A 27,702-nucleotide genomic window follows, 5' to 3' on the forward strand; every position below is an offset into this window, starting at 1 on the left:
CTCTTCTTTTTTTCCTTTTTTTTTTTTTAGCTTCATCTGTACAAAAGAATGGAGCGACATGGACCAGTGCCCAGAAAAGAAGGAGCTAAATCTTCCACGCACACCAACATTCACACTCACGTACACAAAATAAAATAAAAAAACATTTTGACTTCAGATCTCAAACTTACCAACAGTGCTGTTTTCCTATATTTATTTTTTGTTACTTTACTTAGAATTTGACTGATTTTCTTCTTTTTTCTCTAAATGTTGCTGTTATTTTTTCACACACTTTGTCAAACATGGTCACATAGCACCAGACTACAGACTACAGAATCACATACACGCGTGTCTTTCCCACAGAGACGCACCAACACAGATGCAGCGAGGGTCGGGAGGAGGCAAGAGGCTTTATGAAACCCTCCCCTAGGCTTTTTTCAGGGTCCTGTCCTAAAGCTGACCCCTCCCTCTCTTCCCCACACTCGCCCAATTTTCTATATATCTTTCTTTTTTTTTTGGCAAAAGTAAATTTGTTAAACCACATAAATTGTGTGTCCCTTAAGGAGATTTTTTTTTCTTATCGGGATACACACATGATTCCTCCGAGACCTTCAGGCCCGTGCTGCTCTGTGGAGACCCACTCCCTGAGCTTTCCTCTGACATTCTGCCCCCTCGCCAAAATAAAAGCACACCTAGGAGTCCTTGGCTTACTTCTGCCTGGTGTTTGACATCTTTCAGCTGGGCATGAACAAGTGTCATTAAATATTTGCAAACAGCTGTGTCTGTATGTGTGTAAAGGTGCAAAAAAACTGTAGGCATACATATTTAGTTTGTGTGTGCGTACAGAGGTCAGGAAAAGAGAGGAAGTTGCAGGGGGTACATATCCACAGGCACGTGTAGCGCTCATTTACAGACAGTGAAAGTTGGGATACACAGACAGGATTAATGGCACAGGACTGAGACAAACCAATGCTGGAAAAGTTCAAACTGCATGCAGCCTCAGATGACTGAAGCATTTCGAAACACAAATAAGGAGCCAAATTGAAAAAAAAAAAAAGGATTTTATTTTTGGGTTAAATTTGCTGCGCTGCAGATACTGTGCCAGCATGTTTGTCACATGAAATCGTACCAACAACTGTACAGAGTGTGTAGTTATGGTTCAAATTGTCACGCAAGTCATCCCACCTGAGCAACACAGTGAGATTTGTGGGTGGGGGTGAACATCGAAGGTCGGAGGCTTCTTCTTTTCTTTTTCTTTTTTCTTTTTTATTCAACACTCCCACCTGCTTTTCAAGCACTTTAAATCAAACAGGCATAGATCACTACATTTACTGCAGAAAACACCAAGAAAACCCAGGGGGAGTGTGTGTGTGTGTGTGTGTGTGTGTGTGTGTTTTGGAGGATCTCTTTTGTGTGCGCGTTCATGAGGTGGTTTTGGGAAAACTATATTAGAGCTTGATGCTGAGTAACACTAAGGCATTTAGAGAGGCTTTTATTTAATATGTTGCATCTGAAGCAGAAAACACTGATGAAATACACATTCTTTCAAACACCTCTGCTGCATAAAAAAATTATAATATTTAAACAGAGTGAAGTTTAAAGACGGATTCTTTTTCTTTCTGTAAAATCACCATTTTCCCCCTCAAACTCAACGCTGGATTTTTGTACCTTTGCAACATAGGAAGAGGAGAAAAAAAACAGCTCTGCTACACATCTGTCATCCCTCACACACTCGTGTTTTAAAAGACATTCCCTTTGAGGGCTGTGTAACACAAACTAACACACACAGTCACACACAATTCAGGCAGAACTTTAGCAGTCAGGTGGCCCTAAAAGTGCTCTACGGCCAGTTAAGTCGCTGTATACAGATGGTGTATTGTAGCTCTACACATGGCTCTGTAAAGGTACGGTATAGTAACTCCATATGATGGTAGTCAGGTGCCTCTGGAGACGGTAGAAACTTTAAACTGTGTGTAAAGCTATTCAAATAGCAAACAGATTAAGTCTTACAAGCCGAAACCTCAAATACGGCTGCTTTATAAAGATACTATACAGTATCTCTACACCTGGACAGCCCATGTGGTCCAAAACAAAGTGCATCAAGGCACTATGAAACAGAGGGGCTCCTAAACATGGGAGTCTAAATGACTTTTCACACATTGCAATGATCAATGAGAAACTGTGACAGATTATTACCAGACTACTACAGCACCTGATCACCATATTTAGTTGCCTCTTCTGCACTTTAGTTGGAAAATGTTGATAAGCCCCAAAACCCCAGCAGCGAATGGTTTTTGAAGTTTAAACAGCTTCAGTCTAAAGTAATAAAAAGCCCCCAAAAGATAAAATAAAAAACCCCACCTGGAACTAGACGGTCATGAGGCAGAGATCTCGCTGTGTCTGTTTGTGAACAGAAGTAAAGCACATTTACAAATCCAGATAAAGAGCGTTAGTAGAGGTTACTGGACAAGCCTCATAATGACCGGCAGAGGTGAGCTGAGCTTCAGAGAGCTCAGACCTTTCTTTTTTTTTTCTTTTTTTTTTTTTTTTTACTTCAGTCCGTACCAGAGGTCAGAAAAAGTCAATTGATCATGAAGGAGAACAGGACATAAACAGATCTGAAGTAACCAAGCACTGGGTCATGTTTTGCAGCTTTTACTCATGATAGATAGATGATAGTGCTTTATGAAATGTGATTAGCATCATGTAATTACGATAATCCTCAGTGGACGTCTTTTAAAAGCATTCATCTGTTATCATTAGGCGCTGCTTAAAATGAACCAGCGTTTAGTTTCTCAGTGTGTCCTCTTCCTCTCCTGGTTCCTTAATCTTAATCAGAAGCCATTTCCTCCTCGTGTTTTGGGCTGTAAAAATAAGACCACATAAAAGTCTATCTCATTTTGGCAAGTAGATATAGAGCATAAATGAAATCTTTTTAAGATAACACCTAACGACTTCCTTTTCAAATTAAAAACTAAATATACTGTATGTTTGGAATACTCATCACTGCAGCGGCTTATACTTGACATTTTGTATACTTGACAATTATTTTTTTGATTTATTTTCTTTTATGGCGGCTATACTCGGCTGAATGGTCCACAGCCTCTGACGAGAGGCGAGTGACAGAGCGTTGACACTCTGAGATGGAGGAGAGAAGAAGGAGGAGAAGTCCCCTCCTTGTCTGTCTGACAGACAGTCGACCTCAACTCTCCAGTCTGTGTGAGGCGGGAGGTCTGTGATGAGGACACACACCCGTCCTCTGTCCCCTGCCTTCTCTGAGATGGTGGGGAGGGGCGGTTGTAGAGGCGTTTGTTTTCTCTTTTCTGACGTAGCTTCTGATAATCCAGGTGGTGCGGCACCACAGCAGTGCCTCCTCTTGCAGATGAAGGTTAACTGGCGGTTAACTGGCGGAGGACGCAAACGTCTGGCAGTTGTCACTAAGCGACACAAACTGAAGCGAGCTGGGTAGCGCGGCGCTCAGGGCTTCCATTTTGCTGTGATGGGAAGTCCCATTTTAACCTATGACTATAACAAGGGCAGGGTTGAGGGGTGAGAAGGTGGGTCGGAGGGTGGTCGAGGTCAGGGAAAGTGGGGCTGAAAGGAGAGGAAGCGGAGCACAAATGTAATTAATGTAGTAGCGTGTGGATTTGAGGGAAGATGGCTGGATAGAGCAGGGGCAGCTGGACGAGCAGTAAGGTGTAGAGCGACGGACGGAAGGAGTGTCCTCGTCCGCAGTCTGACGTGTTCTCCTGCAGAGGACACATTGCAGCAGTTAGTATAAAAATCATATACTGTGGATTTATGTAGTGTTACTGCAGGCTGAAAGAAAACAGATATTCAGTCTCTGTGTTTACAACATTGTGTGACAGAAAGTAAGCCCTTTCAGGAAGTCAGACTTCTGCAACTAAGTAAACATCATTAGTTTGTACCATTACTGACATGTTTAAAATGATGCATTGTGGAAGTGCAATGAAACTAATGTTGATCTCTCATCATCTTACATGGATGTTGTTGTCAAAGCAGGTGGAGGGTCCTTTTCGATAGCGCGCCACAGGCACTTCTAAACATGGATTTTCCTCCAAGACTGAAAACTCACTCCATTAAGGAAAATTGACAATCCTTTTTTTTTTTAATTAATTTTTAAAAAATTTTTTTTTTTAATTTCTTCTTGCAATGTTTCATTCCCGCCCACAAAATGATCCTCACACGTTCCCAGAGTGAGCAAAAGAAGGGGTCATTGTTCACGACGTTGTGACGGAAATAACCTTGAAATGAACATATAACATCTGTGTTTCCACAAGTACTGTGATATACAGACAGAATCAGAAGCGATTATAGAGTGTGCCTTTTCCTCCGCCAGCTGGTGAACAAAGTGAACAAGGATACACTCCTCCTCCTCCTGGGACAGCTTCTCTATTTCACAGGTGTTGCATGGCAGCTTCTCTGCCACCACGAACAGCAAGTTGGTGTTGTTTATCCTCTTGGCGTGAATCAGCCTGCAGATAGATAAAGAGAGACAGAGAGAGAGAGAGAGAGAGAGAGAGAGGGAGAGAGAGAGAGAGAGAGAGAGAGGGAGAGAGAGAGAGGGAGAGAGAGAGAGAGCCCAGTCAACAACCCCCTTTGCTCGCTTACATCACAGCCTCATTTGCTAATGGATCAGTGAGATTCATGAGACGGTCTTATGAGGCTCATTTAGCCCATGATATGACCGTTTCATTAAGACTGAGACGCTTTAATCATCAGCAGAGTTTATTAGCTCCAACAGAAAGATGAATCTGTCTCGCTAACAGTGCCTCTATCACGGCACAGCTTTTTGGGGTGTGTGTGTGTGTGTGTGTGTGTGTGTGTCTGTGTATTTTATGGTGTGTACAGACCTGGAGCAGTTGCCACAGTCTTGCAGGATGTTGTAGGAGTTGCTGAGATTACTTAAGTAGTACTGGGTCTGGATCATTACACAACTCCGCTCTTTGGAGTCGAATCCTTCTGCATCCACCTCGTCTGCAGCATCAGCAGAGCACAAAGACATCCCAGATACGCTTGTCAGTTGGATAGATTAATGACGTGGGATTAATGAGAAATGGGATTACAAAGATGTGTGTCGATGGAAAACTGTACAACTTCTCTCCTTTAAAGTTTCTGCACATGTTTAACGTCAACAATTTTGAGCACTCAAGCTGGAAAAAAGGACTCTCTACTGTGATAACAAAGAGTACAATTAAAACATTGAACGTAAGGCACCTCTTGAGTACTCTAGAGGGCGCAGAGTTTACGTGACAAAATGCAGAGAGGGTGAGAGTCAAATCTGGGGCCGCTGCTTGGAGGTCCCTGATGTTCAAGTTAACATTTATTAATTGAACGTGTCCTGTTTGTACCCACCTGTGACGAACCAACTGTGATAAGCAAGTCCATACATGAACTGTTGGAATATAGACCTGTGGAGAGAGAGGTGCTCAGAAACAAGTTTGAATTGACCGACTTCTGATCTGCTTCCGATGCTGTAAACAGGCCTCTCACCATGCAGCTGCAGATGTCCACCAAGCGATGTTTACAAAATCTGCAATCGTGGGCTGTCGACACAGATGACAGAGAAAATGGGAGGGACATTTTAATGTGTGTAAAACAGTCTCTCTGCACAACATTTACTCAGCACACTACAGTCTTGTCCTCTCATTCAATCTGATGAATGTCCTTACCACAAACACTCCTCTGGGTGCAGCTCCTGCCTCGCTGTTCGGAAACCGCTCGCACACAGACTGGTAGTCAAACGACTGCTTGCGGTTGTAGAAGGAGTTGTTGTAGAGAGCGTACATCAAGTAGGGGTCGACGTCACTGAAGAACATCCCCACCTGTGCAGAATAATATACCCTGGTTAAGCTGAGTGACGGGACTCACATGAAACCGAGGTCACTGCCAAGAAAGTGTTAATTATCTTCACCTTGTTCCAATCATCCTTCTGATTTGACATGATGAGGAATCCACCATCGTCTATTAAATAGCAGAGGAGATCCTGCAAACAGAAGCACAGAATGAACACACAGTTGGTAGAGTAGATGATGTTGACTGTAGAAGCTGGTTTTCAGAAATACTTACATCACTGTTGGCTTCACAGTCCATTTCACAGCCCCGGTTTGGTCCACACTGTCACAAAGACCAAAACAAGGTCAGCAAACAAGCGTCATCCATGAACTGATGAAGACTTACAGCTTTTACATATTATGGTTTGTATTTGTTACCTGGTTTGAGCCCTGACGGTTATCTGTGTGGTTACTGGCAAGAATCTTAAACTTATCTGTCCACGCTTCAAGGTCAAGTTTCACTCCAACCACTGAGAGAGGAAAAAAAAAGAAAGAAAGATGGAAATTCAAAAATATCAAAAGACAGACGCACCTGAAAAAATAGATGCAAAGCGCAGACATAACAGCAAAGTGCCAATCAATACACACACAGACGTGTAATTATCTGCGTCTTGCTCTGAAACATTTTATTTAATATCTATCATCTTCAGGTTTTTTACTCCACCTGCAGGTTTGATGGTCTTCCCTCCCACTGTGATCTCCACCGCCGTGCTGACCAGAATTCCTATGGTGTCGTTCTCCGGGTTCAGCAGCTCGTCCCTGGCTTTAAGAGGGAAGCAAATAACAGAAATAAGCCAGAAGGGAGGTTGGAAACAAATAGAGAGACACAACACATTACGAAGCCCAGTGTGAGATAAACAACCCGCATCATTCACCTGTTCGATAAGGCGCTCGAAAGATGTAGCCCTTGTTGTCGAGGCTGCGGCGGTAATAGCTGGCATTAAACGGCTCGGGATCTTCCTCCCAGCTTTCTGAAGCCCTGAGATTTAAGAGCAGAGGAGCTGGAGCTGTAAATCTTTGACTCCTGCTAACCTGTGTATTTATGGATCGTTTCGAGTCTTTACACTTTACTGCTTTAAAAGACAATAAAGAGAGAAACTTAAACACAACGAGAGAGCAGCTGCAGCCCTGCTGCTGCCACACGGCCTTCATCAGGAGAGCACTTACTTGTTTGGAAACACTCTAGTTACGCCTCCATCTGTTGCTGCAAACACGGCCAGAAAGCCATATCTAAATGTTAGGTGGAAAGAGAGACAGATATCAAATATTGATCTTTTACAGAGTCAATCAGGACGAAACTCCTGCTCATCGTACTCACGTATTCAAGTCTTTGTTCTTCCACACTTTCTCGACCAGCTGCCGGATGATCCCGGTGTCCAGAATCAGGTTGTGAAGGAGCAAATTATCACCTAACAAGTGTTTTTTGCCAAGATGAACAATAAAAGTATTAAAAAAAGATCACATTTATACATGTTAGAATATCAGGTGTGGATTGTATATTTTCTGAACACACTGGGTCTCAAAACAGTCAAGCAATAATAAATAAACTAATAATAAATAAATAAATGAGAAACACAACAAGGATTCGAAAATATCACTTGATCTGATTTTGTTCAAAATAAACCAAAGATAAAACACTTGTTGATGAAATATCAACGCACATTATTGCCAAAATCTAATTTTTGCCCGTTTAAACTCTTACTATAGTATTATTAATCAAAGTGACTACAGATAAGAATCCCAGTGATCAGTCTACTTTGGAGATGTCCTTTGGTCCTTCCCCCTAAAGATTTAGGGCCTGTGCTTCTCTCTCCAGAGAATCCAGAGAACAAACACCATGTTCAGCTTCTTCTGACTTTGTGACTGCTGTTACAAAGTAGACTAGAGATGTTTCCAAATGGGTCACTGTGTTTCGTCTAAAGACTATCAATCGATCAAACAATTGCTCAATCAATCAACCCTTATTTGTAGAGCACTATTCAACAGGGCTGCACAACATTCGAATTTTGCAACTCTCTGACAGGCCAATTTTTCCCCCCGCTCATGTTTACTGATGGCTGAAACTGATAAATGCATGTTTTTGTCCACCTTTTTTTGAGTCTATTGAGTACTTAAATTGTTGTTATTATTAATATGAAGGTCAACAGGCAGACACAGTCAAATACAGCAGTGCCTCTCGACATGTACACAGTCACTGAGCTAAAGGATCAAACTAACGATACAGTGTTGTTTAAAGCTTGTATCGAACAAAAGATACAAGCTTTAAACAACGAGATCTCTCAGATAGTCATCGGCTTACATCATACCTGTGTTAGGAAACAAACACTGTATGTGCTTCTCTTATCCGCAGAAATGCTCAAATGGAGACAGTTAAAATGTTTGATTCAAAAGTCTTGATTGGTTGTTGAATTAGACCGACAAGTTTACATTTAGATTCCAATGAACGTCTGCTTTCACAGCAGTAGTTTTAACATAGATAACAAATAAAAGTAAGAAGATATACTTGAAGTTATACCTGAAGACAAACAGATTAAATAGGAAAGCTCAGTTTTAAGCCAGTCTAACATACAGTAGTTGAAGGTGCAGAAATGTACATTATAGCCCCAGTCTAAAACAAACAAATCATCTTAAATTAACTAAGTGTCAATCAATTAAAAAGATGCGTGTGTCCATTCTGACACTCACATTGCTTGGAGTCTGGTGTCACCTTCTCCATGAGAGCGATGAAGTTGAGCAGGAACTCAGTGTTGTTGTTGGATAGTTCCAGATCATTACAGTACTCCCTGAAAACAGACGAGACATCTCAACTCAGACCAAAATATACGTATTAAAAAAAACAACAACAGATGAATACACTTTTAACACGTGCAGCATGCATGGCATGAGGCATAAATTCCACTATGTGGAGTTGCAATCGGTTCAAACAAAACAGAGCAGAGCAGCACGATAAAAGAGTGATCTTTAACAGTGAGCGTCAGGATTCAGGCTGCAGCTGGAGGCTAGAAGTTAACAAAACAGCACATGCAAACAGGATTTAAGTCTGTCTTTCATAAATAATGGAGCTACTTCTTCCAGTTTTGGAGCTTTTATTGGATTCTTTAACATTGCACAATTAAACCATTAACCCTTTATATGTGTCTGATAAGAGCCTCAGCATGCAAAGGAGGTTTGGTAAAGCTTGAATACTTTGTTGTTCAGAAGATAACTTTAGGAAGGGAATGGGTAAACATAACAAAAAAAAAATTCAAGAATGAGCTTATGATGTATTTTGATATTTTCCTCAAATGTAAACAGGTATGAGTTCACACACATCTCAAAAAATAAAAACCCAATGTCAAGTATTTTAAAGCACTGAAAGATACACCAAACAGACTGATGAGCACCAACGACAGCAAGCAGTCACACACAGGGCTACCTGGGAGCAATGAATACATGTCCTTCAGACTCAAAACTGTTTGGCAGCAGTGATTCAAAATCTGCAACAGAAAGGGGAAGATTATCCGGGAAGAGCAGTGGGCAGAGCAGTAGGGGATTGTGGGTAAACAGCAGCTGTTCTTCAGAGGTGTGGGGACGCAGGAGGGAGTTTACCATAGCCACACTGAGGTATCATGGAAACACTAGCGTTAGCCAATATGGTGCCTAAAAATAGAACCCGACTCTGAATGGATGACTGCTTCAATTTCACAAGCACTCACGCCTTCTTTTGTATTTTTGTTTTTGTCAGCAAATGTATTCTGGTTAATTTGATTTCAATCTAATATTTTTGGATGTCTGAGAACTGACTTGCAGGACGTGATGTGTCAGGAAGTAAGTTCTCAGACAGATTCAATACGATGAGTGCTGTTGGATCAGGCAGGCATCAACATGGCCAACTATTGCAGGGTGGGTGGGCGGAGGTCCTGATGGAAGTGGTCACCCCTCAGACTGGCAGGGGAGACGGCGTGGTGAGACACATAATGTGTGGAAATGCATTGCATTGTGAAGGGCATGTTGAAAGGGCAACTTCATTTCATCTATCACAGACAAAACAGGACAAAATATGAACCAGCACTGAAGCCTCAACAGGCGAGTCTGCGATGACTCCGACACCTTATTTTCTCCTTCTGTCATAAACCATTCACTACGTACTGAAGAAGAATGGAAAGTTTTGAGTTTACTGCTTAAATAGAGTGCCCAGGTAGTTTTCCGCCCACAATGCCGTGCACATCCAGGGTCAGGTTTACTGAGGGCGAGCTGGGCCGTGCCCCTGGCCGTCTGAGGGGTGAGGAGGGAGGGAGACAAGCTGATGGAAACAAGTAGTACAGAGGGACGACACAGGAATCAGGCACCGTGCCCGAGTAGCACCCTGACACCTGACTGCGTGAGAGGACCTGGGCGGGCAGGGAGCAGCTCAGCCCTGAGGGGTCAGCGTCTCCAGCTTACTAACAGTTAAGTGTTTATTTCAATATGGAAATCAAAAAAATACAGCTGTGTTTAAATATTTAGACCTGGTAAAATCCTTTAACTCTATTGTAAATAATTAATGTAAAAAATAATGATATGTCTGTGCCGTTACTTTATAACAGCTATGGTCAAACATTTAAAGTCACTATTTAAGATTATTTCTTTTTCTTCTTCTACATTATGGAAATTTCTACAGGAAACAAAAAAAGTATATTTGCCTTTTAGATAAAGCACACGTACAAGGGAGTTATTTCTTTAATTTAAAGACTACTTTAAACATTTAACTAATGACACTGCAAGAAAAAGACAGAAAGAAAGACAGAGAGAGAAGAGAGGATAAAAGATGCAGAGAAGGACGAATGAAGAAGAGAGATAAATATGATGAAAGAAAAACAGACAGAGAGAAAGATTAAGAAGACGACACGACCAATTTGGAGTCATCAACAGAAGGAAAAGGATTAAGAGGAGAGAAGATAAAAGACACGTCTTAACAGAGAACACAGATTTTGTTTTCCTTGGGTGGGCACAGTAGGTGTTTTTTTTTGTTGTTGTTGTTTTTTTTTCTTTTTTCTGGAGCAGCAGTTATGTGGGGGAGGAGAGGGTGAGGCTTGGAGGAGGGGGGGGGACCAGAGGAGGAGCCATTGTGAAAGATGTTGGATCTGAGCTGCAGCGAGAGGGTGAAGAGGAAAAGGGGGAGTGATGAAAGGAGGAAGAGGAAAAAGAGGGAAAAAAGGGGAAGTCCTGAAGGCAGGACTGACAGGAAACAGAGGCAAGCAGGCTGGGACAGGTGAGGGGGGAGGGGGGGGGGGGGGGGGGGGGGCAACAGGAAGAGGTTAAGGACAAGAGGGGGAGGGAAGGAGGCAGCGGTGTGGAGAAGGAAGTAAAGGAAGGGAACGTGGACCAATATGGAGTATACTTGCCCTTGGTGTATGGCACTGTGTGGATCCATCAGAGAAGGAGTGAGCAAGAAAAGAAACAGGGGATCGGGTGGGAAGGAGGGGATCACAGACAATATTTTATTCAATTACTGTTTGAATAAAAATATTGTTTTCTTGAAAGAAAGAAACCAATTAAAGTCAAACAAGACAAGAGAGAAAAAAAGAAATGAAGAGCAAACGTCCTTTTTGCAAGAGCAAACGAGGAAACAGAAGAAAAAAAAAAGTATAAAGAGAAAAATCGAAGAAAGGAAAAAAAAACATTAAAGACAAAAAAAACAGTAACTGTGAGAGTCAAATAAAGACAAATCAAATGAAACGGAAAAAGAGAGGAGTAACAGGGTCTGGACAAAAAAGGAATGAGAGAGACAACAAGTGTCCCCATTCAGACCCACAAAAATCCAAACTCCCACATTTGAAAAGGCCTCATCCCGGGCCGTGTGGGAGTTTTAACACTGAATGATTCCAAAGCTGAGAAACAACTTACATAATGAGACAAGTACAACAAAACAAAGTAAATAAATAAGACACATAGAAGGAAAATTCCCAAACTCATAGAACTTATCAGAAGGAGTGAAAAGCATGCATGTTTTCACAGTAGCCTAGAACATCAAATACTGTAAACACAGATGCTTCAGAATCATTACTTTGGTGGAGAAGAGGCGAGAGCATTTGGCAAAAAAAATAATAGCACAGAGGTCGGCATTATTTTCACCTGAGTCACACAGTTAAACCACAGCTTTCACCTTTCTGTCAGTTCAGTTTTTTTTTCTTCAGCCAGTGTGAAGAAAAAACATCACCGTTTCGTACAGCACAGTATGAAGACAGGAGGGAACATGGGGCAGTAGAGGAGTCGGGGGACTCGGGTAAGATCCTGCCTATCAGAGAGCATAGAGAGGGGGGAGGAGGAGGGAGGGGGAGGGCGGGCGCAGGAGACTCTGCTCGGAGGCTCCTTACGATGATGTTGGAGTACCCAGGACTGGATATAAGATCATAAAGTCATATTTGGAGATAGAGAGGAGGAGAACGTGGAAAGAGAGAGAAGAGAAGAAAGAGAAGGGGAGAGACAGAGAGTGAAGGATGCTGGGTATTCCCGGAGGTACTTACACTGCACCTGGAGGATCTGGTCACTCAGGTTGGCCTTGATGTGGTTCTCGCTATATGTGGGTAGTACCAACCCTAGACTGAGGTGAAAATCAGGAACATGTTAAGAAAGCACAAACACACAAAGACGGGCACGCTTACCTTAAAACACAACTGTAGCATACAGCATCGGAGATCTATATTAATCTCAATTAATGGCAGTCAACTCACCACCACACAACACCAACTGAAGTAAACTTCAGTAGAGTTGTGTTATAACATCTTTGGATTCATGTGTTTCCTTCTGACTCTAGTTCATGAAACAGGTCATAAACAGAGGGGATTCCTTTTTTAAAGTTGTTTTGTGTTTGTGCACATTTCAACATGTGAATGTGGTAAACATTCTTACCTGCGTGTTTATACTTCTCTGTGCATCTTACAGAATCGGCATTAAAATCAATAGTCTGTAGGTAACAGCCTGGATCTTGTTACTTGAATAGTTTTCTTTTCTTTTCGCTGCACATTTTGCCAGTAGTGTTGACCAATAACATATCAGAAAGCATTTGCTGCATACAGGAAGACAATCCATATGGAGAGGAAGATAGCTGCAATCTGCCGAAATGAAATCCTACACCCATCTGCGGTCACCTGATGACAGGTTTCATCTTTTCAATCTCTATAAACAAACATCAGCAGAAGTGCAACTATAAAAACAAACTCCTCTTTGTAGGTCAAGGTAGGTATCAAGTTGCCTGTCAGACTGTGAAGGATGGCAGCGGTGCGAAAAGGAAGTCTTTTATCACTGACCTCTGGCTACACTAGAAACCCTGAAATGTGGGCTGTGGCTCCCTGAGGCTATATCGTCACCTGACAAATTCCAAGGTCACTTTCTGGCATTATTGTCAGGAGGCAATAATAAGGAAAACGCACAATTTCATTTGCAAAGGAGTGTTAAAAGGACAACTCCTGGTATGTAAAGATTTATACAAACAATGCAAGTCCTCAATACAATATAATGTGAACCCTTCTGAGCTCATGTCATCTATGGTAAATCAAACTAGGATAGTTACAAACAACTGTTTAAAATCTATGTGTCAAATTAAGCAAATATTTTGTTATCGTTGTGGCATTGTAGTTTGACCTACTTCTGCTTTCTGCCACCAAATATTTACTCTTTTATTAATGCAGAAATTAAACATAGAAGGAAATAGAAATAGATGTTCCATCCTTAATCTGTGTCGCCATACCGAGCTCAAATACAACACAGTAAGAGGATTAATTGGATCAGATGGAATATCAGGCTGTAACAGTATCAGGCTCAGACTGAACCACAGTAACAGTCGACTGTATCATAAAGCCCATTAAGCTTTGAAGAAATATCAGACAACCATCATTTTATGAGCAAAGAGAGTCCCATGTTCTGGGTTGAACTCCTCTGTGTTGCATGCTTGACAGAGAAGAGCTTTGAATGCCGGGCTGGAGTCAGACTTGTCTGTCATGTTGACCAATGGGATTTCCCTTTGAGTTCAATGTTAATGGCATTGTGCAGAGAAAGCCTCACATGGACTCATCTAGGACCAGGCACGCTGCCAGCAGATGTATTAAAAAAAAACACGTATCAGACATTTGGAGGACTATTGAATATCATAAACAGTAATTTGCAAAGTGTTGCCAGGAGGAAATGCCATTATGATGCAACCTCAAAATGTTCAACCAAGTTTTGAGATGAGTAAACGATGCAATTAATTTGTGCTTGGAGTACTTTTGAAGATATTTACGAGAGAAGAAAAATGGCTGTCTAATTCGGGGGATTCAGATGAATCACTTTGGAAGGCAAATGAGCAAATAGCCTTTATTCACTGAGAGGTTAAGTCTATTTTAAATGCTTGACAACGATGGCTGATTTGATGAATGGTATCACCCAAACTGTCGAACTGACAGGAAGAAGAAGCAAAAGTATCAAAGTTGGACTCACAGGTTCCAAGATGCACAGTCTTTTGCTCTGAGGTCAGGTGATGTGTGTTTTTTATTTCAAACATACCTGTAATCTGTTCCATCCACAGGCGTCCATGTGTATGTCCGCATAGCCTCGTCGATGTATCTCTGTACAAAAAAAAAGAATTTGTTTTGTAACCCTGTCACATCCTCAGCGCTCACCTCTTACCGGAACTGGAGGAAAACAACAGACCCTGAACATACTGAGTGAGTCAGATTCATGACAACACCATTCAGGACTGTGCCACTTTGGATTATGATTGAGTCTCATATATTGACGACTTGCCTCATCAACTGACTTAATGAGCGTCCTTATTTTCTTTTGCCCTGAGTTGCCATCAATCATCTGTCGACGGATCTGAACGGAGAGAGAAGAGGAGAGATGCAGCGTGAGAAACTGGAGGAAAAAAATACGTGACAATAAAAGGATTTCATGAAACATGCATTAAACCAGTTGGTCGTAATGATATTTTTAAAGAGCGTGTGTTTACCTCCTCCTTGTTGATGTCCTCCAGCTCTGCATCCAGAAAGTCCAGAGTGACAGGCTCCCTGAAGTTAATGATCTTTACAGAGAAAGCAAGGGAAAGATAGACGAGGACGAAGAGGAGGGTTATTGTCATTTAGCTGCAATAACGCCCAATTTAAGCGTTAAAATTCGTAGCAGGTAATCATCGGAGGCAGAGAGGGCTTCAGAGTGAGACCTACTTTGGGTCGCAGGTTTGGATGCAGCAGCACGTAGCCGTTAGGGTCAATGGCAAAAGTGTAACCATTGGCTCCAAGCTGTACAGAAAAAACAAGTAAAAGGAGAATTCAAAAACACTTTATTAATATGTAAAAGACATGGCAGATTTTGAGTTGCTCACTCTGTATGTTGGGGTCTTCCTTTTGATTTCGTTAATGGCGATATCTACACCCATGACTCCCAGGATGAGCTGGTTCTGTTGGAAGAACATATAAGGTCATTGTTAACATTTTACCCACAAACACAGAGAATCTCAGAGTGCTGGTTACTATGTGCTGAGATTACTGAGAACATCTCCTTTCCATCTTTGATTTATTACGAGTTGAGCGATCTGATTAGTCCTTATTTTCACAGGGTATCTTAAATTGAGTCTGTTCGCAGCAGCATCACTTCTTTAAGCCTGTGCGATAAGCTCCGAGTATAAACACTTTGGTCATGGATACTGAAGGCTCGATGCGTCTGTGCTCTCGGGATGATAAAAGCCACAGATGTGATGTCGGCTGTCACCTCAGGGGGGAGGTGTTGCCTTGAAGAGCACAGCTGGGTGGACAACATGACATGTGAGTGATGATGGTCAACAACAGCAAAGGAGACGCAAAATAAAACCTGAAACCCTGCAGCTAGTGCATCTCTTGTTTCCATGTGAATAATCTTTTCAATGTGTCGCTCTGACCGTACTGTAATGAAAGTATTCTTCTTACATAATAATAAATGGAACGACTCATTAACACAATGGGCGAGCTGGGGCATGAGTCATGCTGTACGCTGTGTAGGTGAGCTATTTTAGGTTCCAGAGATTGTACTGTAGTGTTGTTTTTACCTGAGAGCTCATAGTATCTGCAGTGAGGTTGAAGACTGGCATTGTCCCGGTGATGACGAGTCCCAAACCCTTAAACAATTACACATTAACATTAACATCAGATATCCTTTAATAATAATAGAAAAAGATCTTTGCATATTTCATCCTTAAACACTGAACAATGTCAAAACCAGATCCTTCAACATTATTAGCTCAGACTTGTTTTTCTAGCAAACAAAGTGAAAATGTAAACGTGAAGAAGTGTGACACTACAACTACTAATAGCATAGCACCTAAACTGATGAAATTAAAAAAAGCAAATACAAGAGGATTTATCTTGTATTCGCAAATACATCAGGTATGAAGTTAACAAATGAGCTAGTCAATTTAAAGACAACATATTTGCATTAATTGCCATCTTTAAAGTAATATTCAAATATGCAAAGGTGGCAGACAAAGCTCCTTCTTGTGTCTCTGACATGTACACTTCTACCCTCTCTGTTTAATATTATATATAACGGAGTCTTTGGTCATTTTAAACCCCCCCCCCAAAAAAACCCATAAAAGACAAAACCGCAAAGATCTGAAAGATGTTATTTACTATATTCTGACACTTGTGTGTGTGTGCGTGTGCGTGTGCGAGTGTGTGTGTGTGTGTGTGATATAATAGGAGAAAATAGTATCACTGTCAGAGTTAATAACACATTTATCTGGTTTCAGGTCCTCTCTCACCAGAGCATCCTGGTAGACGTTTGTCCACTGCACCTGCTTGGCTCTCGGCCCAGCCAGGACCATGGGGCGACCCAGCACATCTAGGTATTCCTGCAGTAGCAAAAGAACCACACAAATACTGCTTTGACCACACACATTAAACACACATTATCAAACAGACGTTTATTGTGGTTATCATGTATGGGCATTAAAAGCAGAGGACTGGAAGAGCCTTTCAACATTCATCTATCATAAAACTATAAGACCCTGATCGGCCTCCTCTTTGTCACCACATAAACCAGTGGGCCACCAGCAGCAGCGTCACAGTCCTGCCGAGCCATAAAGCCTCCGGTCCTGAGACACTCACGGCCGTTTTTCATCATTATGAAGGAGCTATTAAAAACACATTAGGGGTGTCAATGGCCCGACGTGCAAAGAGGCCGTTCTCCCAGAGGCTCTGCTGTCATCCCAGCACAGTGAGAATGTCCAACAGCGATGGTGAAAAGAGGTGAGAGGTTAAGTCAACTAGTAATACATCATATTCTCTATATTTTCTCTTCTCCAGAGAAAACCTCGAACAGCTGAGATTTCTTTTTTGGTAAACAACCTATTGATCCTCGTCGATTTGGAGATGGAGTGTAATTGGTAAAAAGAGTGAGTGATTGACCTCATGACATATGTGGCACGGGACAATCAAACTATTAGCCTTTAACGTCGGTCTGTCATTATGAGGACGGCTGAATTAATCTCTCATTTAAGTTTGCATAATTCTACGTAGAGAAAAGCTTCTCATCAGTATTTTTCCAGCCATTTTTAATGTGTCTTAATGTGTATCGAAACATTACATTTAAATGTAAAAAACAGAAATCAAAGGGAAATGGAGCCGCTCTCTCGGGGGTTACATGTTCATTTAAAAAACATGACTCATTCACACATGTGGACATATATTTCCATCCGTTTTAGCAGAGAAGAGGGAAACGTTATTGCAAGGTTCTGACCCTTGTGTCTATCCTCAATACACAAAAGGCTCTGCTCTGTATAAGCACAAAGCTATTTCAGTATAATGCTTTTGACCGTTTGTTTTTCATCGCCTGAACAGTGAAGTGCTGACAGGCGTAACCTATTCTATTATTAGCTCAATAAAAGTCTGGTTTAACGCGCCACAGGGAGATATTCCATCAGGACAATGACAGCTAGACCTTTTCACGGGATATAGGGGGAATTTTCTGCCTGGCTGGAACAATCTAGGAAATATAAAAAGCAACCGGAGATATGTTGTCCAAGGCAACCAGAGCCATATAGGACTCCAGCAGCATCCCTGAGCGTTGATTAAATGGTATCATCATCCTGGGCACAGAAAACAACTACTGCACAATCACAAAGAGTGAACTCACTAGTCTGATGTCTCTGAAAAACAAACATCCTAACTTAAGACTGGTAGAGTTGCTACACTGAGACCCCGCACAAATACATCACTGCAATGTGAAAACAAAAGTGTAGTTCAATTTTCCCCCCAAATCTACATCCATTAAGGCTGTGCAACATCGTTATCTTGATAAAAGCATTCACAATAAACAAATCCCAAAGGTCTGATTGTGTCGTCTAAGACTAGAAAAATAAAACAAGCTATGCTTTCTCACTCAGCGTGCAACACTTATTCCACTGGATGGAGGTAAATGGCTGTGCTTTCACACCGATGGATGCAGTTGGATAGATCTTATTGATACAAATTCATTGGCGGAGAAAAAACTTTATCTTGGATTCAGAAAAAAAACATGGTGCAAACACAGGTATTGTGTAAAACTTTAACAGAGTTAAGTTAGATAGAAACCATGATTTCTGCTTCATGCACGCTCTTTGATAGCTGTTGACTTACTGCACTTCACATCGTTATCAGCAATATTTAACAATGTTTTGCACATGGCACATTTTTTCTCATCTGTGCTTCTTCTGCATCTTTGGATGTTGTCATTATAGTCAAGTGAGTCTTTGTGATGAGTGTGTGATGTTAAGGGCACATTGAGATTCAATAATGTGTCTTCTGGGCCTAAACGCACGCATGCACGTATGGGGGGTGGATCTATTCTAAATTCATGTGCACCAGTCCATTGCACGCGTGCCTGCCTGATTTGTGCTAAACTGACCTCATTAAAGTAGTTAGGTGAAGTGTCAGGTGTGGCGAGACTGAAGCTACTGTGGTCAGAGGAGCTTCACTATTGAGCTGCCACTGCCCTGAAATCGAGTCAATTTCTACGGCGAGAATGAGGTTTTCCCAAGGGCGTTAAGGACCTCATAGTGCCTCAAGCATTGTGGGAGGTAGGCAGGACCCTGGGTGGTGAGGAACCCAAAGGTGTGTGTATGTATGTGTGTGTGTGTGTGTGTGTGTGTGTGTGAAACAGAGAGCAAAGGAAAGAGAAAATTTGAGGGGAAGTCAGCCGGTCCAATTTGAGAAAAATGTGCTGTAACATTGCACATTATTGCAATAAGAAGAGTAATAAATAAACTAATGTAAAAGAAAAGTACTTTAGCTATATCTTATCCTTATATCTTATCTGTGTTCTTCATGTTTTATGCAATACATGTGCTTGCAACATGTCCTTCCTGAATCAAAAATAAGTCCAAAAAGCTTTACACTTCAGAATCACTTTAAAACATGCACATGCCAATTAAGAAAGCGTTGCTCAATGTTTTATATATATGACATTAGATTCAAACCTTTGTGATGTGATATATTGTAAAATGTCTCGCAATTATGTAAAGTGATATACTCTGCAGCCCTAAAGTGAAGGGCTTTTTGTCGAAGAGACAACCACTTTGGTTTTTTTGCTCGTACTCCATACCAAGCTGTCACTTTCTTGTAGCTGTGTCCTCTGCCTCTCTTTTGTAATGGCATAAAGGCAATTCTATAATCTGTATAATTAAAATCAAAGCATGAGAACAAAGAAGGGACGGCATTCTTGCTTGAAACTTCAGAGCTCAGTTGATTCATAAAGTTGTGTTTAGAAGCTTGTACACACTCCATATATCTTACCTGCGTGTTGATTCTGATGGCACCAATCGATGGAATTTCAAAGTAGTAACCTGCAGATGAAGAGGAGAGAATCAATACACTATTCCAACTAAAAAAAACCTGCTGCATTGTTGTGCCTGCATGTGTCATATTCTGTCCACATTTTCCAGCGTTAAGCCGCTTCTGTGTGGACTAAAACGATCCATTTGTAGATTGGAGTCTAATCTCTTCCATGTTATTAGGTACATGTAATGCCATCAAGTCAAAGTGATGATGCGGCAACATGCGGGCATGATGGAGCTCGTGGGCATTGACCTCCCCACACTTGTGGTTGTGCTGTAGGATGTAAATGTGGAGGCTCATTGGGAAGCAGAGCCCCGGGTGCTGCTGCTGCTGATTAGGAATGTAGGAGAGTGTCTGACTGGGTCAATAATGGCGCCGCTCCCCGAGTTATTAAAGCCATGAGTGTTTATACAAAGAGCTGCAGATGGAGACGGCATCACCAGAATGTTAAAAGGCCAAGATGACTCTCATTATTTTGATACATTATGCACTTTGCCACACTGGTTTGTGTCGAGATTCGCCTCCTCTTTCTCATTTGCCCACACACACTCATCTCTTCACACACAATCTATTGTGCACACACACACACACACACACACACACACACACACACACACACACACACACACACACACTGCGCAAAGCTATTTGTCATAGTTTTTCTTTTTTTTTTTTCTTTCAGAGCTGTAGTATGTCCCTGTACGTTTGGCAGCGTGCCAGAGAGGTGGCATCTGTTTGTTTGTAGGGCAAAGCTCGGGCGAGAGGTGGTGGCAGTGGTGACGGGGGGGGGTTACAGGTGGTAACTAAAAATTAAGATCTTAGCGCTGATCTAATGTGTGGGGTGCAGGTTAACAACAGGGGTCTTCTGTGTAAGGGGCAATTAGGCATTTAATCAACAACATATTTTCTATAATGCCTCTCAGTTCAGTTTTTCTCTAATACCATCCTCTGATTGATGAAGTCTTTTAGGACTGGTTTGAGGAACAAAACACCTGAAAATAAGCTGAAACTTTTTTAAGCTTTAAATAATTATCAATGGATTCAATTGAAAATGTAATTTGCCTTTTTTTCACGTGTGCTAACTGTGGTGCAGATTAAGTCTAACTTAGATAAAGTTTATGCGGTATAAAGTATGGGAACACATTACCTGTTGTACTAGTTGTATTTATATGACCTTTTCTTCTGAAAATTTACGCTAAGATCCCCTAAGAACGTTAACATGTTTGCCTAATAAACTTGTTCAACACATTTCACATTCAATTAGATTTTTTTTTTAACAGTAAAAGTGCATTCAGGGGATCTTTCAGTTCTGGTTTAGGATTATAAACAGCACTTTCAGAAAGTATTAGGATCACCGCTACAGGATATCATATTTGCTGCTTTTATCCTCCGTTTCACCTTTTTTTCTTTTCTTTTGAAGATAACTCTCTCCTCTTTTTTGGATTTCGTCTGAATGTCTGAGAGCATGGGGAAATGTTTGCATTGTCCTCAGAGTCACGGAGAGGTTATTGTCTTCTTAGGGCGATCACAGTGAACCTCCAGAGAGACAACAGCAAGCATCTCAAAGTGTTTGTGCTTCTGAGCGTGTGTGTGTGTGTGTGTGTGTGTGTGTGTGTGTTGCTATTTGTCTAATGTGTGTTTGTCACGGGTGAAGGGTTAGGGCCTGTGGAAGTGTCAGGGAGCTGGTTCTGTTGGAGCAAGATACCAAAGAGTAATAAGTAGTGAAGATATGAGAGGACAGCTCCATTGAGGTTGCTGTGTCAACACTATTGTCTTATGTTGGCATAGGCTTTAGTAGAATGGTAATCACTACAGTCGTGAACAGCAAAGAGCATGTTGGCACAGAGGCGTAATCCAGGACTTTCCTGGGTCTGACAGGGAGATGGTATGGTAATCATCCTGCTACAGACTCCTCCTGCTAATTAATAACAACTTCTGGGGAGATACTTCTGAAGCACTCGGCTCTGCTGGCAGTAAGCTAATCAACAGCAGCGGTTAGACGAGGCTTCATCCAGACAGCTAAAGGCCTCATAAAGGAGCAGCTTTAGATAAACTGCAACACTGGGAAACATTCATAAATCAAGTCACAGAACAGAAGAAGAAGGAGAGAAAGTGGCTATATAAAAGTGAGCACAACAACAACAGTGTGCGTTAGGTTTGGGACTAAATGAGCTGAGTCGAGATGAGATTTATGCAGACAAAGTAGCTGACAGGAGGAGCGGCTGAATCATGTGGGCTGTCAGGCTGTCTGTCACAGGCAGGGCTGCCTGTTCTCTGGGTTATTTCAGGGAATGTGGCTGCCTTAGATAAATAAAATATTGATTTCACATCACAGTGTGTGGACATCAGGAAAAAATCTTCGAGATGATGCGTTTCTTCTGGTGCAGGCTGGTTTTAATATTTCATTTTGTTGTAATACCAAGCTAACAAGCTGTGTTTGGCTACATTGTTCAAACTTGTTTGTAAGCTTTGTTTTCTTTCTTTCTCTTTTTATTTCATGTCTGAGGACAACATGTAAAACTGACTACCGTAGTTTAATCGCAGATGTTCTTTACCACACCTGTGATCAGACCGAGCAGTGACCGGGGTCCTATAGTAAACCTTTAAGTTACTTTAAAACTGAAAATCAGAAAAAAACATGATTTTAAGGGGGGCAGCAAGTCTTAAAGCTTTAAGTTATGAAATGAATATGCATTCAGGGACATCATTAATGCTTTTCAGATCAATGAAGTGTCATGTTGTGGATGAAGTGAAAGAAGTACATTATGTCTTTATGATTGTGTTTCATCATGATTTTTAAGGCTGAATAAACTTTGCATTTCCCACCTGAGAGTGACTTTGACTTTGTGGACAAAGTGCTCCACACATTCAGTTCATTTGTCACTCTGCACTACTGCAGTGATCTAATGTATGTAAGCTGTGGTGAAAAACACGTCCGTCTTTAAAATGACTATCAGTGATCAATGATGAACAAAGCACCTATCCTTAAATGGAAGTGCAATCCACTTTTCCTTCCATGCTGCTGCCAGAACCCATATTTCTTTTTTTTAATTATTTTTATAGTTAATGTATCAAAATACGCTTTGCCAAAAAATCTCTCATCCACTTACCTTTATTGGCACAAGCTATCCACTGCAAAGGGGTGACATCATAGTTATGCTGGCCAACGGAGAAGGTGAACACACGGACCTAGACAGACAAGCACACAAATGGAGAGAGAGAGAGAGAGAGAGAGAGAGAGAGAGAGAAAGAGAGAGAGGACAAAAATACTAAATCACAAGAAGGCAGTAGGACCTAAATCAAACTACAGAAGATGAGTGCTACAGCAATACAGTAGTATGGAAACCTCCTTCTGGATGGCATAAGAAAAACTAATACACAAATCTTGTGTATGATCAGATAAGCCGTTTAGTCAACTCATAACTGTCTCCAACACAAGAGTGCAACGTAAGAGTTTTCAAACTTCAGGTTATCCCTTTATGAAAGCAGCAGTTACAATGGGGAGCTGGGAAGTAAATGTGGATCACAATTAATATCAGTCGGGATGTGAAATGGGAGACAGGATGTGTTGGATTGGCAGCAAGACTGGAACAAAGACACAAACTGAGTATCTATCAGCTGTTATTTCATGGGCACTGAAGATAAATTGACTAATTAGGCAGCAGGTCAGAGCTGTTAACACCAGCAGCAACACAACAAAAGTGATGGAAGAAGATGGGAAGGAAAAAGAACTGGGCGAAGACAGAGAGAGGGGGAGGAAGAGAGTTGAAGAAAGGCCAAAGAGATGAATCACAGGAAGAAAAAAAATGGAATCCAAAACAGCCAAAATGGAAGTGAAGCTTAGTGTTGTTTTCACAGATTGTAGTGCTTGGCATATTTGTTGTAGATCTAACATGACTGTCTGTGCAATAATGAGACATCATTGTCTGGACACGCATGATCTCTTGGGCTGGCAGAGCAGGTATATGCCATAGATAACAGCATGATGGGGACAGACTCACCGTTTTGTTGGGCCAGTTGTACTTCTCAAAGATGTCCTGTGCACGATCCTCCCCGCCATCTGTAAACATCATTATCATCTTATTGCAGTTGGCCCTTGGGGCACTGCTCTCCTGTTGCGCATGAAAAGAGACAAGGGAGGAGAGGAGAGCAAGAAAAGAGAGAGGCAGGTTAGATAATGTGCATGAACTTAAATGGAAGGTGATTATTCTAAAACATGACTTAAAGCACTGTGGTAAATGTGCTAAATTAATGGGGAAATTTACAAAATACTAATACAACTATATAATTCATCACAACGCTGGTAAGAACATGGGCATGATACAGGATACGATGACAGCTTTAAGATTCAAACGAAAAAATAAGCTAATGCTCCAGTGTTTTATTGAGTAGTTTTATAGGAGGCTTAGGAGGCTTAGCCATATATGTTGCCATAACCCATATTATTCTCCTCCAGAGATAAAAAGATACTCTAGAAAAGGAATTTCTTCACAGAATATGTTCATCTTGAAGATCAACAAGATGTCCATTTAGATCTCACATGTGGCTGAGAAGGTAGTATGTGAAATATTAAAAAAAAAAAAAAAAACAGTGTAAAGAGGCACTGAAACTTCTGTGTCATCAAAGACACACATGAGCATATGGTGTCCATTGTCCTTGGAAATTTCTTCAAGGTCAAATGTTATTCTCTTTTTCAACAAGTTAAAATAAGTCTCAGAGCTCCCCAAGACATGCTTGTGAAGTTTCTTAACAAAAATCAACTTCAACGGTCCTTCATCATGCCTATAAACCCCTCTATTTCAACTCTGCTCAGAACAGGCTGTTTCTGTGTCTGTAGCTTTAAATGTGAGTGAGCTGTGTCTGACCACGCCTCTCTTTTCTGGAAGGGCTTTGGTGGCTTGGGCTTTCATGCTACACACCCAATTGTTTATGGTGGAAGGGCTGACTCAGAAGGCAAAACAAACACTATAGGTCTGGGAGTGTCCCGCACCTGGGGGAGGGGTTACTGCCCTTTATGGTGTCATACAGGGAACCTCTCCAAACAGCCTGTGTAAGCACACAGTTTCTGAAAAGTGGAGCAGATTAAAGATGGCAGGATGGCCTTTTTTCATATATTGGGAAGTTAATATAGAGGCAGGGACACTGTACAACTGACTGAAAATCTAGAATTTTGATTTCTTATAGGAAGAAGAGTGTGGATGGTTTATTGTTGTGAATTTGGATAAAGGAGCTTTCGGGCAGTAAGGATCTGCAAATACTAACTGACATTGTTAAACTCAAAGAAAAGACTTTCCCCAACACTGGGACCACATCATAAAAACTGACAATGTTGGCTTCCTCAGAAAGGACAATGTAAAACTTGGTGGGAAATTGGATTTATGTTTGTTTTATTGCATTTTAATCCTATTTATCTGACAGTAGAACATGGGTGTGTGTATCTGTGTTTGTGTACAATGTAAGTATTTTTGGTCTTAGACTGTTCAATTGTTATTGCATATTTCTTTAAAATGATGAAAAGGTTATAGCAATTAATATATTGGAAAACAGAGGCATGCTAATCAGATATTAGTTCACTTTTAAAGTTATTTCGAACATCATGCTGTATGTTTAAATAACTTCCTGTGAGCTAGAAACCACATTAACATATACAGTAATATAGTGTTATAGAGCAGTTATCTAATAAATGGTGTTATGAAAAGAAAGGAGGGAGGGATTTATTCTGGCAATCCCTTTATAATGAGGATTAATATTAGTTATTGTCCACAGGATATTGTTCTCACATACTTATCTTTATGTATTCTTTTTCTCACATTTTGTTGCAATAAACATGTGAACGCTTCTATTCTGAGCCTTCGTCGTGCATTTGAGTAGAGTTGGTTGAGATAGGTTTTGAGATTGGAAGTTTACAACATTAGTTTTTGGTCAAAAACACTTTCATAAGCATTCCAGCACAGCACGTTCATGGCCAGGCAGCAATTTTTAGCATTCGACTGAGATACAACCCCCCTATGCCCCCGATGCCTACATGACAGCTGCCATTGATATGCAAGCCAGAGGCATGTCAATCTGACAAGATTCTAATAAAGATTAATAATATTGCTACAATTACATATTTTTACTGTGCTTCTGTCACCAATCATGTGCACAGACAGCGATTAAAAGGGCCTTTTTATTTCTCATTCTGCTGGCAAGGGAAGGTAGGAGGGGGGTTGGTTGGGGGGGGGGGGGGCAGCTGGCACTTGGCTCGATGCCTCCGAGCCCACCAGAGGAATATAAAGTGTCTGTGGCTGATCTACTCTGGGCTGCGCTCATCAATCATCCCATCAGAGCCCATTAGGGTGGCAGCCTCTTAAAATACACAGCAGCATACGGAGCTGAGGCAGCACCTGTGTCGAGACCACGTGCACGCCTGCTGCTGACAGACGTCACCGCTGTGCTGGCTGCTGCAAACGTAAGCGTGACTCAAACACAACAGCAGTTGTTATCAGACATATCCACCACAATGACAGAACTCTTGAAATCGCCCATACCTACCTGGACTAGGAAGTGTCAGCCCTGTTTTATCAGTGGTAATTCTGTTTTATGAATTGGATCAGACAGTAACTCTGACAGGATGTAGAATAACATGCTGTAGCTACAGAACATAGTTCCAGAATGTATATTGAAGCACTTCGAGACACAAGCTCCTCAGCGACAACAAAACAAACAAACATCCACCCTGCTTTATTTGTCCTTATAAGCTTGTTGGCTCTTACATTGAGAAGCTGTTCAAAGGCAAATGTGAATCCAGATTTGTAATCTGTGGTTCCTTTGGCTTGCATATGCATGACAGCCTCCTTGAAGATCTTCTTGTTTCGAACGTTGGCTTGAACCAAAGTCCGGAAGCAAGGAACAACAGCGTCGGCCTTTTCGTTGAACTAAAAGAAAAAATACAAAGACACAGATGAGCATATGGTGTATGAGCACCGGCTTTTCTGAACAAACATGGCACAAAATTAAATGAGTCTACTGTAAGACTGTGTTACTGTGTGCTTCTTTATCATCGGTGTGCACGTGTTTCGGAGTACGTGGGTGCGTGGAGATGTAAGGTGCCCTGCTACTCTCTTGTTGGCATGAAACGCCAGTAATTACAACTTGCCACACAAAGAACAGGTGCACCTGAAAGCCAGAGCAAACCACTGACAGAAACCCAGCCAAGGTAATATCACCTGTCTCATCTCATCCACCAGACTGGCCTAAAACTGTGTGTGTGCAGGTCAGTGTGTGGTGCTTCATGGTGTATACTTTTCTTCTTGTGTGCAGGCTCTGTGAGTGATTAAAGTTAGTAGCTAAGTCTGTAAGAAGGTTTTAAATGATGTTTCGACTTGAAGGTCAACTTAAATTACTTAAATTACAACTTAAATACATTCTGAGAAACATTGATGTGTGCGAACAAAAGACTTTTTCATGGGCTGGTTTTGGATCATAATTGCCAACAGAGAAACCAAATGCAAAAGTATTTAGAGCCAATTACAAAATGTGCATCACTTCTCAAAATCTCACATACTGAATCCATAAATGTGAGAAAGTCTTTAATGGTTCACACCTGCTTTCTATAAAAAAAAAAAAAATTAAGTTAGTATACGTATAAAGTTATTATGTTCAGTATTTTTTTGGCATTATTGTCTTTTGTATTCACAAATAATTCACCAACACGCTATTGTGAGCCTTCACTTTTTTTTTATTACGGTTGAAAATCAGATGCGTTCTTACCAAGATTACCATGCTCATTCCCTGCTCCTAGAGCTGGGATTTAGAGGCATACAGTGGCTAAGAGCAATGGATTATGAAGGATTACCGGGGGAAGTCTCCCAACAGAGCCACCACACCGAGCCTGTGGATGTGTTTGTGTGTGTGTGTGTGTGTGTGTGTGTGTGTGTGTGTGTGTGTTATCTGTCCTGCAATACAGGATAAAGTTAATATTTTCCTACACGTTGGTCGTAATAGAAAGCTTGGTTATCAGCAGAGCGACGGAGAGAAAGCATGAGGCTCGAACAATCCTGCACAGACAACAGTGATGCAGGAAAAGCAAATACATCTATTGAGGG

The 27,702-nt window shown here is 41.3% G+C and overlaps 1 protein-coding gene across 3 annotated transcripts in view; it reads right to left on the reverse strand.

The window, feature by feature from the left end:
- Nucleotides 1-3: 3 nt before the first annotated feature.
- The window catches only part of cacna2d2a (calcium channel, voltage-dependent, alpha 2/delta subunit 2a), a 137,821-nt gene continuing 110,122 nt past the window's right edge, over nucleotides 4-27,702 (reverse strand). For 2 of the 3 annotated variants that reach the window (XM_079342289.1, XM_079342287.1), the window contains 29 exons: nucleotides 26,371-26,532; nucleotides 23,617-23,727; nucleotides 22,726-22,804; nucleotides 19,574-19,623; nucleotides 16,564-16,653; nucleotides 15,853-15,921; nucleotides 15,154-15,228; nucleotides 14,996-15,070; nucleotides 14,782-14,853; nucleotides 14,577-14,648; nucleotides 14,337-14,398; nucleotides 12,320-12,396; nucleotides 11,198-11,212; nucleotides 9,250-9,310; nucleotides 8,520-8,617; nucleotides 7,153-7,243; nucleotides 7,002-7,064; nucleotides 6,710-6,813; nucleotides 6,499-6,597; nucleotides 6,213-6,304; nucleotides 6,070-6,117; nucleotides 5,915-5,986; nucleotides 5,673-5,825; nucleotides 5,494-5,546; nucleotides 5,356-5,411; nucleotides 4,854-4,977; nucleotides 4,366-4,475; nucleotides 3,981-4,063; nucleotides 4-3,728 (listed from right to left, as the gene is read on the reverse strand). In XM_079342289.1, the coding sequence (XP_079198415.1) occupies nucleotides 3,606-3,728; nucleotides 3,981-4,063; nucleotides 4,366-4,475; nucleotides 4,854-4,977; nucleotides 5,356-5,411; nucleotides 5,494-5,546; nucleotides 5,673-5,825; nucleotides 5,915-5,986; nucleotides 6,070-6,117; nucleotides 6,213-6,304; nucleotides 6,499-6,597; nucleotides 6,710-6,813; nucleotides 7,002-7,064; nucleotides 7,153-7,243; nucleotides 8,520-8,617; nucleotides 9,250-9,310; nucleotides 11,198-11,212; nucleotides 12,320-12,396; nucleotides 14,337-14,398; nucleotides 14,577-14,648; nucleotides 14,782-14,853; nucleotides 14,996-15,070; nucleotides 15,154-15,228; nucleotides 15,853-15,921; nucleotides 16,564-16,653; nucleotides 19,574-19,623; nucleotides 22,726-22,804; nucleotides 23,617-23,727; nucleotides 26,371-26,532 (2,439 nt within the window). In that variant the 3' untranslated portion in view covers nucleotides 4-3,605. The remainder of the gene's footprint in view (nucleotides 3,729-3,980; nucleotides 4,064-4,365; nucleotides 4,476-4,853; nucleotides 4,978-5,355; nucleotides 5,412-5,493; nucleotides 5,547-5,672; nucleotides 5,826-5,914; nucleotides 5,987-6,069; nucleotides 6,118-6,212; nucleotides 6,305-6,498; nucleotides 6,598-6,709; nucleotides 6,814-7,001; nucleotides 7,065-7,152; nucleotides 7,244-8,519; nucleotides 8,618-9,249; nucleotides 9,311-11,197; nucleotides 11,213-12,319; nucleotides 12,397-14,336; nucleotides 14,399-14,576; nucleotides 14,649-14,781; nucleotides 14,854-14,995; nucleotides 15,071-15,153; nucleotides 15,229-15,852; nucleotides 15,922-16,563; nucleotides 16,654-19,573; nucleotides 19,624-22,725; nucleotides 22,805-23,616; nucleotides 23,728-26,370; nucleotides 26,533-27,702) is intronic. The other variant, XM_079342288.1, reaches the window with a different exon arrangement.

The sequence above is a fragment of the Symphodus melops genome, assembly GCF_947650265.1.
Source record: "Symphodus melops genome assembly, chromosome: 4".
Classification (NCBI taxonomy): domain Eukaryota; kingdom Metazoa; phylum Chordata; class Actinopteri; order Labriformes; family Labridae; genus Symphodus; species Symphodus melops.